This window comes from Apodemus sylvaticus, chromosome 3 (assembly GCF_947179515.1).
Source record: "Apodemus sylvaticus chromosome 3, mApoSyl1.1, whole genome shotgun sequence".
Lineage (NCBI taxonomy): Eukaryota > Metazoa > Chordata > Mammalia > Rodentia > Muridae > Apodemus > Apodemus sylvaticus.
The window spans coordinates 97340824-97357156 of NC_067474.1; the positions used below are offsets into that span (position 1 = coordinate 97340824).

The window sequence follows — 16333 nt, forward strand, 5'->3', positions numbered from 1 at the left end:
TTCTTTCTTTCTTTCTTTCTTTCTTTCTTTCTTTCTTTCTTTTTTCAGTTTTTTCTTTTTTTTTTTTTTTCCTCCCTAGCTAGGGCTACAACGTAAATCCTGAACAAATATAAAATAAATGTATGGCTTGTGTACACAGTTTAAGAAGCATCCGCAGGACTTCTGACGGCTTACAGAACCGCACCTGTGACTCCCTGGGCACAGTTCTCCCCCTGTTAGCAGACTCTGTAATCTGTAATGACAGTGTACTGGCCTTTGCTCTTCCTTCAGTCACAATTCACTTCCAAAGCTTGGTTAAGTACAGAGCTGGGTTAAAGATCAGTGGTTTTTCATGTGACACACGCTGGTATTCATCTAATGGCTTGTCAAGACAAAACTGTCCCTGTTCTTGCCAAAATAATAAAAATGATGCTCCACGTCGCATGACAATCAGCACTTCCTCGTGGTGGGACAACTCGAGCTTTCTGTAACTCATCTATTTTATAGAAAAAAAAATGCTAACTGGCTATCCACTCTCAGTGTACAGAATCAGGTTGCCATCCTCAAATCTCTTTCCTTCTCAGAACTCTAAGGCAGCCTGTAAACTAGTCACTAATGACATGTGACCTTAACATATAAAGGAATGCTGAAGCTCAGGTTCCTAATGCATTAAGGCACATAACTTAATATATGCAAATTATGCAGGAGCAGCAGGCTGGTCTCAGTCACAGAGGTGGGGCAGGCAATTGAGGAAATGTCATTTTTCTTGAGAACGAAGTGTAGGACTTGCTTTGCAACATCTGTTGGTCTGTGTGGAATGCTAACAGATGTGTTAAGTGGAAAAAAAGGAGAAAGAACTAATGAAGGAAAACTCCTCTGAACAGATATTTCCCTCACTTCCATATTCCTAAGGAAGAAGGCTGACAGCCACCCTTTCCCCTTGTGAAGCCTGCCACCCCTACTTTATTGTGTCATTTCTTTTCCGACACAAAGTTAAGGAGGAACAATTTTGGTTCAATATAAAGAATAGGAAAAAGTAAAGCTAATAATAATTTCAATTTTAAATTTTTAAATAATAATTTCAATTTTAAATTTTAATTTCCACTTTTTGTTTGCTTTATAATTATATAGTTATCTATGTTTATACAATTTGATGAGAGGACAGTAAAATATTTGTTTCCCTTAAAACATATAAACCCAAACATAATGAGTACACAAGCACATCTATGTGCATGCTGTGGAGAAAAGAAGAAATGACATTTAAAAGTACTTCTTAAGATCAAGAGCTGCTTGGTTGATAATGTTGTTCATTTGAAATGTAAATAAGTAAAATAACCAAAAAAGATCATAAAAATAAAAAATGATAAATAGATCAAGTTCTGAATTATCTTTTCGGTTTTGTTTGGTTGTTATGGGTTTTTTTTTTGTTTGTGCTTTGAATCGTTTTGTTTTTGAGACAGGTTTTTTTCCACATAGCTCTGACTGTCCTGGAACTTACTATGTAGCTCAGCATGGCCTCAACTCGAACTCACAGAGATCTGCCTGCCTCTATGAATTATCTTCCTTAATGTAAAGATACTCATCATTACAATTAAGATTCACCTAATATTTACACCTAAATCTTTGCTTGCCAACTGATTTCCAATTTCTTTCTTTCCATTTCGATCTCTATAAGAGACGGACAACTGTGTCTCGATTGCCAATGTTCCCAAACAGTAACATCTGGTAATTATGGATCCTCATGTTTAAATTTTAAGGAACCAGGAAAATTTTTCTTATTTAGCAATTGTTTTTCTTGTTTCAGTTTATTCAGTGACTGAGCTGTATGTAGCAGACTGACATGTATGTAGCAGACTGACGTGTATGTAGCAGTCTTTAATTCAGGTTAAAAGGATGACGCATGGGCAGGGGGTACACGGGGGTACATGGTGGTTCAGATTTTAATCCCAGCCCTTGGGAGGCAGAGGCAGGCAGACCTCTGTGAAGTGGCCAGAGGCCACTTTGATCTCTATAGTGAGTTTCAAAGCAGATAGGAGTGAGATTCTATCCTCAAAAAGATATATGATTCATACACGCCAACAACTAAATGTAACCAAGTGTCATGTGTAAACAATCTAAACTACACAGTCTATTACTCTTTCTATTAAAATCTTTATGGTAAGAATTTAGGTTTAGAGTCCATGAATTAGCTAATTTAAAATTAGCTTAAAGGGTCTTTATGAAAAGGAGAAGAGAAATCTAAATTCATGTTATCATCTTTGACTAGCATCTCAATCCTTCTCCTCCAAGAGTCTGTGTTAGAATTCACTTGTTCCTTCATATTTATAATATTCATATATAACTATATATAAATGCCAGATGGCTTTGACAACCTAGTTGGACATTTCAACATATAGTAGCTTCAGCCAAAACAGCCCAAAGATTCCGAGGAACAAGACCATTGTTCATTTTTTAAGTAAGAGTACCCAGGCCTTCATTTATAGTCAGTTTTCTGCCAAACCATTATAGACATACTAAATACTCAGATGTGAACTCACAGAACACCAATCACATCAGTGCACAAGACATATATAATAGCTGCTATGCACTGAGAGAAGAAAATGGTGACCAATACTGACAGAGAAAACCTTATGCAGTAAAAATATCTTTATGTGACCAGAAAAGGAACACAAGCCCCTTCAACAAGGTTCAAGCTACTTCAGAGAGTGACATTAACATTCCCCTTAGGAAAATATTACCTAAACGCTTTACTGAAAAGGAGAAAATGCTCCAATTGACACTTGTCTAACTTGCCTGAGATGCTGTGTCTGACACCCTAGTCAGGACTGAGCGCCGGAATTCACTTCCAGGAAACGCTCAAAGGCTATAATCCATGGATGCTAAAGATCGGAAAATGGACAGATGGGGTTAGGTACAGTAGATCAGGTAGCTTACAAAATGCTAAGGAAATGCGAATCCCTTGGAATTAAGATTCACATTTCAAAAAAGCATCTTCAGTCAGTACAAATCTTATGCCTACAAAAGATCAAACATTTTCCTATTTTGTTTTGATCTAAAAACTAAAAAAATGACTTTAATCTTTTTGTGTGTACAAGCAGTGACAAAAGCTGTCTTACTATCACAAGCTTCAGTTGATGTCCTGTGAGAAAAATCTTCTGAAAGAATCAGTGGTATCTTTCCTTAAATGACTATGAGGATAAAAATAAAAAGCAAAAGCAAAAGACAAAAATCCAACAGGCTGGGGCACGGAGGTGCACTGGGGAATTACTTTCATATGGCCACGAAAGTTGTGGGATTGTAAAGATAATATTAATGTTTTTATTTACTTCCTTCTAAAAACTGCAGCCTGAGATGCTGGCAGCTCCAGTAAAAAAGTCATAGTAATAGTTTAAATTACTGTCAGGAAGGAAGATTGAGATTCACTTCTGCACAAGAAAACCCTGTTACAAGGCTCAATACACACAAACACACACACAAACGCACACATACATACAAACACATATACAAGTACTCACAAACACACATACATAAACACACACAAACGCACACATACATGCACAAACACATGCACACATACTAACAAATACATATACAAGAACATACACACATATACATACATGTATACATACATAAACATACGCAAGCCCTTACAAGCTACTTAAACACAAAAACATGCTTACCCACAAAATCATGCATACGCCCACACAAACATACATTTAAGTGAAAAACATTGATGCAAAGAAAATTTGTATGATTTCTGGATTGTTTTTCAAATTAAAAAAATTTAAATGGGAGAGTGGGGGCCTTTGGTGTAGGACCTCGGCTGGACGCAAGCAGGCAGGAAGCTTTTCACACACAACTGCACTGTCTGTCCATCAGCTGATGTCCTGGTTATGCTCATCTTAGGGAAACTCATTAGTCTGCACGTGTATGTGTGTGTGTGTGTGTGTGTCTGTGTGTGTTACATATGTGTTACATTTCAATTCTCAAAGATTACTACCCTAACACATCCATTTTAAAAACAGTGACAATTAGAATAAATCTTCCCTAGAACTATGTGTAAAAAATGAAAGGGGGAAAAGAGGATGAAATAAAAGAAGACACTTTATCACAATCAAAATCATTCGAATTATTGCCACAAAATTCTATTTCATGCAGTATCTTCAGAGGTTAAAAACTGTTGAGAAGCAAGTAAACACATTCATTTCCTAGCATGCACATGAGTGTGAAAGACAGTAAGAGGGTGGAACAAAGAATAATTATGTGGGAACAAACCTCAATAGGACAGTCAGAGAATGTGAGCATATTTACGTGACTCAAATAAGAAAGAACAACATACCTCAAGTTGAGATGGATCAACTCCACAGCATGGGACTTTAAAATGTGCTTGCCAGTCCTGGTCACCAAGTCTGCCTTCCGATTTGTAACTGAGGCAATTTGGAGGCGGGGAGGGCACAAAATGTGCCTGTTGAGAGATTAGAAGAGGAAATTATATATAGTCTGCAGGTAGTATTTTACAGAAATCCTGGTTGCATCAAGATACTTTATCTTAAAAACTACAGATATAATATACTCCTCTGACCATTCAAACATTTGTAAAAAGAGTTAATTACTAAGGTGTATAGCAACCAACAGTTAAATATATGAACCATAAGAAAACAACAATGAGGAATAACAGAATAGCTCACTGAGGGGTGACAGGACAGGGGAGCCACTCAGGGCTTCTTGAGTACAAGCCTGTGTGCTAAGAAGCCAAATCAGCATTGCACTTAAGATTCTTTCGTTAAGGAGGAACTGGACAGTCATGTGGGTATCTGACACCAGGGCTGCCAAACACAAGTTCTACCACTGAGCCACACTCCAGTCAATACCCCAACTTACTCCATTTTTTTCTACTAATCATCAAGAAAATCATTATAAACCTTTTTATTCACTGTTGAAGAACTATTTATCAAGCTTCACATACCAAGTACAAGAAGCTGTGGGGAACACCAAAATAAGACATGATCCCTGCTCACAGGTTTATAATCTACTACAGAATAAAAGCCATGCTCGAAAACGACCTTACATAAATAGAGACAGTGTTAAGGCAAGCACAGTAGATCCTTATGATTTAGGGAAGGATGCCTTCCCACTGATATGTGAAAGAAGCATCTAAGCAAAGGCTGCCTTTGTTCTGGGCCCTGAGAGACCACCAATATTCCTCTAGAGAAGTGATCTAGTTTCACTAGGGCGCAGGGAGGATGATGGATAAAGCAGTAATAAATGGGAAGATGCGTGGGTAATGGAACTATGGGTAAGAGTCCCACAGTCCACTCAGTTGCTATTCTGTTATCCACCAAGTGATCAGCCAACTCTACAAAAAGACAACCTCAACACAGGGTAAATATTAATATTTTTAAAGAAAGTACATCTATGACAACACATTAAAACATAACTAAAAGGAAGCTAAGAGATCAATCAGGGAACAATTGTAATAAACAGGTAAAATAAGCAGATAAGGCTGATGAAAAAAAAAAAGCAAAACACAAAAGACACTGTGGGAATGAAATTAAAGCCCTAAGAATGACAGACAGGACATGTGCAAGGACATGGGACAGATAGCTCACTGGTTAAGAGCACGCTGTTCTTGTGGAGAACCCAAGTTAGTTTCCATGTTTGGTGGCTCACAACTGCCTGTAATCTTGTAATTCCAACTCCAGCCCCCCTCTCAAGATACAGACACATACACACGATTAAACATGTGGATCACAGGAGCCAGTGTGACACTAGGGATCTGGCTGGCAGCACCTTCTAGAGAAAGGAGAATACAGTTGAGCTCAGTCTGAGGAGCAAAGGAATGTATAATTTGGGGCAGGAACAGTAAAATAACCTTTGGATGAATGGAAGAAAACAAAGTAGAAGAAATGGGGCTTGAAAAGCTAGCAGGGTTTAAAGAAGTGTCCCTAGGAACAGACAGCTTGTTTTCCACTATGGGAGGTTTAAAAAGAAAAATCTAGAGTGAGCGAAGGGCACCAAGACAGTTGAGAGAAGGATATTGAAGATCTAAGCCAGAGGGAAAATGATATAAAGGGTCCTAGGAGAGAATGTGGTAAGAACACAAATGAAAAGGTTCTCTGAAGAGAGGAAAAAAAATCCCTCAGACACAAAGGAATGATATAGAAATTTTTCCCTGGTAAGAAATGCAGGCATTAAGGCCAGGCAGTGATGGAATACCCCTTTAACCCCAGCACTCAGGAGGCAGAGGCAAGTAGATCTCTGAATTTGAAGCTAGCCTGGTCTACAGAGTGAGTTCTAGACAGCCACGGCTACCCAGAGAAACCCTGTCTCAAACCAACAAAAACAAAGAAATTCAGGAATTGGTGTGTGTGTGTGTGTGTGTGTGTGAGAGAGAGAGAGAGAGAGAGAGAGAGAGAGAGAGAGAGAGACAGAGACAGAGACAGAGAGACAGAGAGAATAGGACCTACTCAGTCTACTCAGTTGCTTGCATATACATGCTTTCAGGACCAGACACTTGGCATTGAATAACCAATGAGAGGGCATCTTCCATAGGGAAGACAACCTCTCTCAGCATCCCTTAGTTGCCTGTAGTTCTTGTCTGAGGTTGGGGTCCCATGGGATTTCCCTCTTTCACTTTTCCCCCCTCATTGTCCTTGTTCAGGCCCTGCCATATTGTAACAATTAAAGAAGATGAGGCCAGAAACTTGAGAAGGAGCAAGGGTGGGGCCATGGAAGTTGTTAGAGGAAGGAAAGGGAATGGAGAGAAATGATGTAATTATATTTTACTTAAAACAATAATAAATACACTTAATGTTTTTAAAAAGAAACACAGATATTACGAGTCTAGTTAAGAGCACAAAGTAGAGAACAACTGGAGAAGAGAAAAGGAACAGTCTACTTAAAAGGGCACAATGAAGGTCAGAATCCATGAGCAGTGACCAGAAGACAGGTCAACTGCAGAGAGGGCTGCCCCTGAAAGTACTTAGGAAGTCTCCTCCCAGTCAAGACAATGTTGGCTTTAAGACAACACATTGGGCTTAGTAGTTAAGAACATGTACTATATATTTTTTTTTTGCATGGGATCCAAGTTCAGTTCCCAGTACCTACATGAGATGGCTCACACCTGCTGTAACTATAGCTCCAGGGGATTTGATAATCAGGGGCATACATACATACATACATACATTCATACGTATGTACATAGGTGCACTTGTTTTCTCTCTCTCTCTAAGATTTATTTATCTTTTAAATTTTAAATAATGTTGTTTTTTTTAAAGGCAGTGTAGTTAGGAGTTGGAAATTACTGACACTGAAATCTGAAATACTGAAAACCAATAAAGGGTTCTGAATGCAGAGAGTAATGCCTTGCTCCAGAACATATAGCCCAGGAAAGAAACAGAACTTTGGGAACTATAGTGATCACATACATTCCCCCAGTGATGAGTTCATGTAAAAGAATTAAAATGCCAAGAATACATTTTAGACCAAATTATTTGATCTTTATTTATTCATAAACCCAATTCTAAATATATACAGAGCATTTTAAAAAAAAAAATGGCTGCAAGTTTACTCCTGGCTAAAGAAATTCCCCAAAGCAAATAAAAACTGGAAATATTTTGAACTGTATCACATATATGATTTGAATGAAGGAGAGAGGAGATGTCTAAGAGTATTGCTTCATTAGCAGACATGAGACAAAGCTGAGGAGGTAAGCCCCCCACCCCTTACTGCTAACTCCTACCTCCAGGCCCATGTGATCCAAAGTCACATCAACTCTCCACCCACTTAGTGAGGATTGCATTAGGAGAACTCAGCACTTTTAGTCCAGAATCCCTCTAGAGACCAGGGAAATGATGAGTTCCATCACATGGCCAGTATCAACAGCCACTGAACAAACACCTCAGGGACATGGACAAAGACATTTATCTGCTGTGCTGGCAGCCACTACAACCAGCCTTCCTAACAGAGTCCTTTCTGTAAGGACCGCTGTCTAAGTGACCTGTCATATAGCTTTATAAAGTAGCATTAATACTGTGGGCCAAAATGAGATTGATCTTTGAGCTTCGTGGTCTCCTGTTGTCAACAGTGCATTATAAAACCAATACTAAATACTTTATAAACAGGTCTCCCTACAGTGTATTAGAGAAACAGTGCATATTTCATGCTCCATAGTTAGGTAGCCACATATCCATCAGGCTAATAAATTATTTATTAGATACCCAGAAGTGCAATAAGAGTCAATAAACTAACTTCTGAATACTTGTATGCAACTATTTCAATGGAAATTGTAACCTGGATGAGAAAACATTCTCACTAACAATGGCAGATGGAAGACCCTCTCTCAAGTATACCATTAGAAGGGAGCACATATGTTGAGAGAGAGAGAGAGAGAGAGAGAGAGAGAGAGAGAGAGAGAGAGAGAGAGAGAGAAAAGAAATTCCTGTCTAGAAGATAATTTTTGTTATTGAACTTTAAGTGATACCCAACACCATACACATTTCTTTTGTTTGTATATACAGGCCTCTGATTCCCCCATCCTCAGGGAAATAATAATTGGTAGAAACATGTCTATCATACCTCAACTCATATGACAGCTCCTACTAATGCTTTGCACTTGTGATCTCAAAGAAACTATGCAATGACTTGAGAGTGTATACAACAAGATCTGTGATATACACGCAGTAAGGAATGCAGAAGTTATTAACCAAAGATTTAAGGGAACTTTCATTTATTTTTTCGTTTCTTTTTTTCTCCCCTTGTATTTTTGGTTAAAGCTGCCAAGCCCTTAGATACATGTGATGCAGTCCCCAATACCCAGTCCAACATCACTAGACTAGAATTAATCAATGGTTAATTCTACCATTTCTGAGAGGACCTTCTGTTCTGGAATGTATTCCAGCCCTTCAAAGAAAAAATTTCTTCAGCTGGGAGTTATTTCTCAAACTATCAGAGGCGTGGACCTTTGTGTAGTATTGCGGTGCCATGGTTTCACATGCTGGCCACATTAATAGTGAAGAGCAAGCATCTGTAACCCACAGCTGTGTGTGCTCCAGCCCCAAAGCACCCGCAGGGCCGGTGCCAACGCAAACCACTCTTCCCGTCCCACATCGGAACCACACTGGTTTTCTTCAGGAGCCAGAGACTTGAGATACAGTTCTGAAAATGGGGTTTTGGGTACTTTCCACTCACGTGATGGGTATGGACTGTCAAGAAGAATACTGTCAGGGTCATTGGCTCTTTCCTTCTCCCCACCCCACATCAAGTGGATAAGCTAGAAAGAGGAAAGTGAGGGGGGAGTGCGGTGGAGGACAGGCTCAATGAATAGCAGATACATGTATAAAATGTGCTTATATGCACAATGAATATATACAGTGAAAATATTTTTTTTAGAAAAGGAAAAACAAAAGTTATAGTGTTGAAGTATTCTAAAAAGCCCCTAGGGAAACAACCTAAACAGATAAACATACAGGGTTTTTTCTCCCACAGTATTTTTATTTTTCTTCCTAATATCTTATAGTTTTATTCCTATAGGCAAGAGTTTTGAAGGTTGAAACACATTTTATGAGGGTTAGGTGAAAAAAGCAGAAATAAAGGAGGAGCATGAGAGAGATGATTTCACATTACTTTCTCAAAAGACACATCCCTGAGTCCTAGGCATCATGAAAGCAGATAGCAAAGCACAGACTGAGACTAACTTCTTTGTATTATTTCGCTACTACAACCACTACTGCTAAGATGACTCTTCATATTAATGACTTTGGTATGTAGACAAACTATAAAAGATGCAGTCTCTGACCTCAAGTACTTATCGATGTCTGTGGGGATTTACCACTCCTGCTAGATTTACTTTCTTCTTCATACTCTAGCCCAGAGGAAGTGATCATCACTCAAGACTTGGAGCCTTTCCATGAGTGGGGTTTATATATGGCAAGGAGAAGGGGTATTTGCCCTTGGACACAGATGGTACTAGAGCCAAAGCTTCGGGAGTCTGGTTTGCTTGAAGCAAAGAGAAAGACTAAAATTTCTTTTTAAAAAATGACAATGATCTAACTGAGCTTTATTAAAAAAAAATCATGAAGTATAAAAGTACACAGTACTCAGTATTTTATCCTGTCAAGCACATGTATGCACTGAACTGGTATCATACAGCTATCTCCATACGACTCAGCAGTCTCTGCCATACAGCAGCCCACGTGCCATTTATTCACATTGCGTGCCCAGCAGTCAACTGTGTATGTGGTTAGAAGTCCAGCAAGGAGACTTTTTTTAAACATAGGATTGACTATCTGTAGAAGCTTTTACTTACTGGCCAAATCACTTAACCCAAATTTTCTACCTCCAAATGGTAGTAGTAGAAGTAATTCATAGAATATTTGTGAAAACCAAATACATTGGTTAGTACAAAAGGTTTACCTAGTTTCTAGACATACATACTCAACAAATATGAATCTCAATCTCTCTCTCTCTCTCTCTCTCGCTCTCTCTCTCTCTCTCTCTCTCTCTCTCGCACACTATGCATGTGTGTGTGTGTGTGTGTGTGTGTGTGTGTATAGATTTCAAACTAGATGGCTTTGGGCATTTTTGTTTGGCCTCATGTGTTTTAATTAATGGCCAACATATAAAGTTCACATATAAAGGGTGAGTTAGACAGAAACAAAAGGTTAAGTGTTGGGAAACTAAAGGTATAGCATAAATATTCCTTTTCAACAACTGTAAACTGGGGTGGAACAGAAGCTACTGTCTTTTTAGCAGGCACCCCTCCCCCACTGGTCTCTTCAACCATCACCTGTTTTCCTCATTTTGTTGTTTGCCTGGCTACTTGAGCCTTTCAAGTACTACATATGGAGAGTTCATTCCCACACACAAAGGAAAATGGTATTTAAACAAGGCTGGCCTTGAACTCACTGAGATCCACCTTCCTCTGCCTCCTGAGTGCTGGGATTAAAGGTGTGCACCATCATGCACAGCTCCAGATGTTTTCCATTGCATTTTCTTTCAATCAATGGAAATCTTTTCTCTGAAAAATGAAGATGTGAATTCTGAACATGGGGGAAGAGCAGTGCAGAGCCTGGGTTTCTTAGCCTTTGTAATGTGAGGCATCCTGCGGGGAGGTTGGGGGTGACTAATTTAATATGATTGCTTTACAACCAAGGAAACTGAGGCTAAACACAAAATGAGTTGGTAACAGAACCAGGACCATTTTCTGGGCTTGGGTCTACCATATTGCTTTGACAGCAGAGTTCAAAGCAGTGGCCAAATATTGAAAATTCATGGTATACCAGAGTTTCTCCTACTGACCTGACAAAACCAAATATTAAAATTTCAAGAAACTTCCCAGGCAAATTGTATTTAAACTGAGAACTTAAAATAGGTAAGATTGGAAGTCATCAACAGTTGGACGGATTCAAGCTCTTTGCATATAGCCCCATGAGCCAGACAATGAACTTTTCCAAGCACAAGCCCTGGTAGATACTCTGACTCGTGGCTAACTCCAGCACTGGGCATTCTATATACGGTACATAGAAACAACAGTGTTTCCATGTCCTGCTTTCCAGAGATTGCAAAGCCAAGTCATATCCTAAGAGTTAAGGAAGAAAGCAAATATGTCCATTGGCTAAGATCACTCACTCTATAAGGCATAGTGACAAGTTACATAAAGATGGAATTGGTCAAAAATCCAGCAACTAGAATTCTTACCTTAATCATTATAAATGGACAGAGTCTAAGAAACATAACCCTGCATTCAGTGTTCACCTGCTGTATGCCAGATACTGTGAAAAGGATCAAAATTCCCCTACATACATTCCATTTTTCTTTTCATAAGCCTTATTATAAAAATGCAAATAAATAAAAACACTACATACCAGACCCAAAGCCTATGCAAGGTTACTGCAACTCAAAGTGGAATCTATGAAGTTTCATATTAAATTTTACTCTTTACGTATTGAATATATTTTATGTATTCATCTAATAAAAAAGCCCAAAATCCATGACAGCATTTCAATCAGAAAAAAACTACTCTGTTCCCTTAACTCATCAATGACCACATCATTCCCTTGTGCTTAGCTTTTCTTCATGTTACAGTGTATCCACAAGTACATTTGTCAACATCTACACATACATTAGTGACTTGATTCTGCATGAGAGAAAAGATGTGGTTTATTTGTTTTTGAGGTCATGTGACCTTGCTTAATGGTGTAGATTCTAAGTCTTATATGTATTGTAATTTCTCTATTATATATATGTATATAATCTATATCAGATGTGTGTGTGTGTGTATGTGTGTGTGTGTGTGTGTATGTTTGTGTTTGTGTATTAGAGTAGATTAGTATTCATCCACTTGACCTGAGCCAGCAGGAACAGGGGTCCTGAATGACAAGGTGTTGAGTGAAAGACCAGGGATAAGAAATAAAGAAGATGAGAACAATGACAAAGGCTATAGTTAGGACCAGGAGCTCTTCTATAAGCCTATGATGCAGTCCAAGCAAGTTTACTAAGAAGTACAGTATTTGAGATACTATTTGTAGCCAAAGTCAGATCATGTTGACAGAGAGAACAAGAGATACCTCATGTGTGTGTGTGTGTGTGTATGATTCCCATTTGTATCAAATACTTTTCATTTTGTTTCTCATAAGCCCCATGAGGTAGGTACTAATGAGGTAGGTACTAATATCAATGTACCTCCCTTATCAATGGGTAAACTGAAGTTAACAGGATGAAATCACTTGGCCAAATCTTGTTGAAGTGAATTTTTTTTTAATATTTTTATTTTCTATATTCTTTGTTTACATTCCAAATGATTTCCCCTTTCCCGGATCCCCCCTCCCCATATGTCCCATAAACCTTCTTCTCTCCATCCCTTCTCCAATCACCTCCCTCTTTTTTCTCTGTCCTTATATTCCCTTCCCATGCTAGATCAATCCTTTCCAGGATCAGGACCCTCTCCATACTTCTTCATGGGAGTCATTTGTTATGCAATTTGTACTTTGGGTATTCAGGGCTTCTGGGCTAATTAATATCCACTTATCAGAGATTGCATTCATGTGTATTCTTTTGTGATTGGGTTACCTCGCTTAGGATGATATTTTCTAGATCAAACCATTTGCCTAAAAATTTTGTGAATTCATTGCTTCTAATTGCTGAGTAGTATTCCATTGTGTAAATATACCACATTTTCTGTATCCATTCCTCCTTTGAGGGGCATCTTGGTTCTTTCCAGCTTCTGGCTATTATAAATAAGGCTGCTATGAACATAATGGAGCATGTGTCTTTATTGCATGCTGGGGAATCCTTTGGGTATATGCCCAGGAGAGGTATAGCAGGGTCCTCTGGAAGTCTCATGTCCAGTTTTCTGAGGAACCTCCAGACTGATTTCCACAGTGGTTGTACCATCTTACAGCCCCACCAGCAGTGGAGGAGTGTTCCTCTTTCTCCACATCCTCGCCAACACCTGCTGTCTCCTGAGTTTTTGACCTTAGCCATTCTGATTGGTGTAAGGTGAAATCTCAGGGTTGTTTTGATCTGCATTTCCCTAATGACTAATGATGTTGAGCATGAAGTGAAAATTTAAGACTGAGTGGGTCTACTTTCAAAGCATGTACTCACCTCAACTGGCTGTGCTGTTTGATTTTTACCATTGCCTTGAAAATTGTTAAATACTATCTTGATTCTTTAAGAAGTAAAAGTATTTGTCAATTGTTTTTCAATCTGAACACCACTTAACATGAATCTCTTTAGGGCTTGGGGAAATTATTTCCCAGAAGAGTTTAAAGCAAAAGAAATCTGGGAATACACCATTTTTAAAATTTCAATAATCTACCAAGTCTATCCTTTTTTGTAGTCAGTTTATCCTTTTTTTATGTACAATAATTACATATTGTACAACTAACATGTACATTTTCATGCTTTTAGAATTTGTTTTAATTTATTATGATATTTTTATGGAATATTATGTAGCTGTTAAAAAGAAAGAGAAAATTGTAAATGCTAATAAGAAACATCTCCAAGAAAATCACAAAAGGTGCAGAAAATCCTCACTGTCTGTGGCATTACTGTCTAAAGTATAAAATAAAAAGAGAGGACAAAGGAGAGAAGAGCCTGATACTGTGGCCTGGACACACAGATGACCAAACAGAGTTACAGGGTTTATAGGTCCAAATAAGCTAAGCAACTTCGTTTCTTCTCTGGAGGAGGCTGGAAACAGTGCCCATGTCTTCAGAGTTATACAATTTTAAACAGTCTCCTCACTTCCTGACTTCTAGGTTAGTCAGGCAGGCATGTACAAACCCTAAGTGGAAAGAGAAGGTGTAAATAATTGCTCTCTTAAAGTCCCCAAATCAGTGCAAGTGTTGCTAGCTGCAGTATGAATGCAGCAGAAATAATTTGGTCCTGAGAGGTCTAGTGACAGCACTCTAAACAGGAAGGCATCATGAGGAAGTACACGGGAGCACCGCACCTTGGACAGACAGACGCAAGGAATTAATAAGAGGTGAGATTATATAGGTCAACTGCACAGGCCTTGAGACTGAGGAACCATGCTCTTCAACCAGTCAATGCAAGTTTTGTGGTTTTCTAGGAACAATGGGCAGTGAATATAAGAAGAGAGAGAGAGAGAGAGAGAGAGAGAGAGAGAGAGAGAGAGATCGAAACAGTTAAGTATTCGGTTGGCAGGGGTGGGGGTGAGGGTTGTATGTCCACATTCCCATAGAATACAAGGTACTCTTAGAACAAAAGAGCTTGCTGTTTTTCTGTATGCTACAAGTATATAAACTCTTGGAAATACAGTATATTTAAACAGAAAAGGGAAAGCCCATGACATGGTAGCACCTGAGGCCCCTCCACCTGCAATTAGATAAAATAAATTAGCAATTTACAAGTGCTTCCATTTTAAAAAGATCGTGTAGGATAACTCAAAAACTTGTTTACAGAAAATTTTAAGTATCAGTATTTGTATTTGTGGCCCAATTTTTTTCCACCTCAAAATAATTTTGCAAATTAAATACAGTAGAGTGTTGGCACTATGTTTATAGACATTTTCTACCTTATAATCCCAACTGGAAGCTCACCCCAAAACAACAGCACCTATGGCTTTGCTATAAACTACAGAGACACTATGCCCAGTGTTTACATCTCTATAGGGGGTCACCTGTCCATGCTCTTTAGGAAGGAGCCTCTTTCCAGAATTCACAGTAAACCACTAAACCAGGAAGCCAATGTATATGTTCTCTCGCACAAGCACTTAAATCTTTGTGATTTTCCACACTCAAGAGCCTTCCTCTCAGGCCCCAAACTCAGTGTGTGTGAATCAGACCTTTGTAACCATTCTCATATAACTGTTCCCTGCCCATTTCAGAGTTTTGTTAACAAACAATTAAACCTCCTACTCATCGGGGCTTAAAAGCAAATTCAAGTGTTTAACTTCTATAGTCTTACCACATTTGGCAAACTGCCCAGTATTCAAAGGTATTTAAGAAATTTAGATGAAGGAATGAACACTAGATGAGGAGAGGGGCTAAGCCCAGGGTGTGCTTCTCCAGGCTGCTCCCTCAACAGCACTGGCAGCCTTTGCTGACTGAGCACCTTACCTTGTTTTGTTTGTTCCCTCAGCTCCTCAGCCTGTCAGAGGATCCATCATTAGCCAGTAAAGACTCACTTGTAAGATGAGGCATCTTCATTACTGAATTTTGTCATTTCTTTTAAAGTTTCTAGTTAGAATCATATTTTAAAGGTTTTCAGATCAAAACAAAAGGAAAATAAAATAAAGAGCTGACAAAGTCCAAGCTAAGGCCAGATTCATGAAGACGTGCTTCTAAATGTCCTTTCCTAAATATGTAACCAAGTGTAGGTAAACTGCCTAGGCTACCATGGACATTTGATGCTGGCTGAGACAATGTAAAAGAAAGTCCTCCATCTTCCTCCATGATCTCCTCAACATGACACTCTAAATGCTTTTAAGGAAAGCAAGTGCTACCTCTAAGAAACCACAAATTAAAACCTTCAAGAAAAGCCTCTCTTCTGGCTGGGGATATATCTCAGAAGAAAGTGCTTGCTCAGAATACATACATACAAACGAACATACATACATACATACCCTCTCTATATGCCCAAAGAAATGCAGCCTCTGTTCCCTCTCATAACACTTCTTTATCCCTTATACTATGGATTCATCAATTACTCTTAGTCACAACTCATAAAAAGATGTAAATGTTTTTCTGGAATATAAGCTCCTTCATGATATATTTTCCTAAGCAAATTGTTTTGTACATATTTTCAATGATTATTAAAAATGTTTGCCAGTGTGGGTGGATATGGATTGTACCTTGAACATGCATGATCAGCCCTCTACCACTAAGCT

At 38.6% G+C, this 16333-nt stretch overlaps 1 protein-coding gene across 1 annotated transcript in view; it reads right to left on the bottom strand.

Annotated features, from left to right (window-relative positions):
- The window catches only part of Bnc2 (basonuclin 2), a 338948-nt gene that overhangs the window by 279615 nt on the left and 43000 nt on the right, over positions 1 to 16333 (bottom strand). Inside the window, exon 2 of the mRNA XM_052176699.1 lies at positions 4319 to 4444. Coding sequence (XP_052032659.1) covers positions 4319 to 4444 — 126 coding nt within the window. The remainder of the gene's footprint in view (positions 1 to 4318; positions 4445 to 16333) is intronic.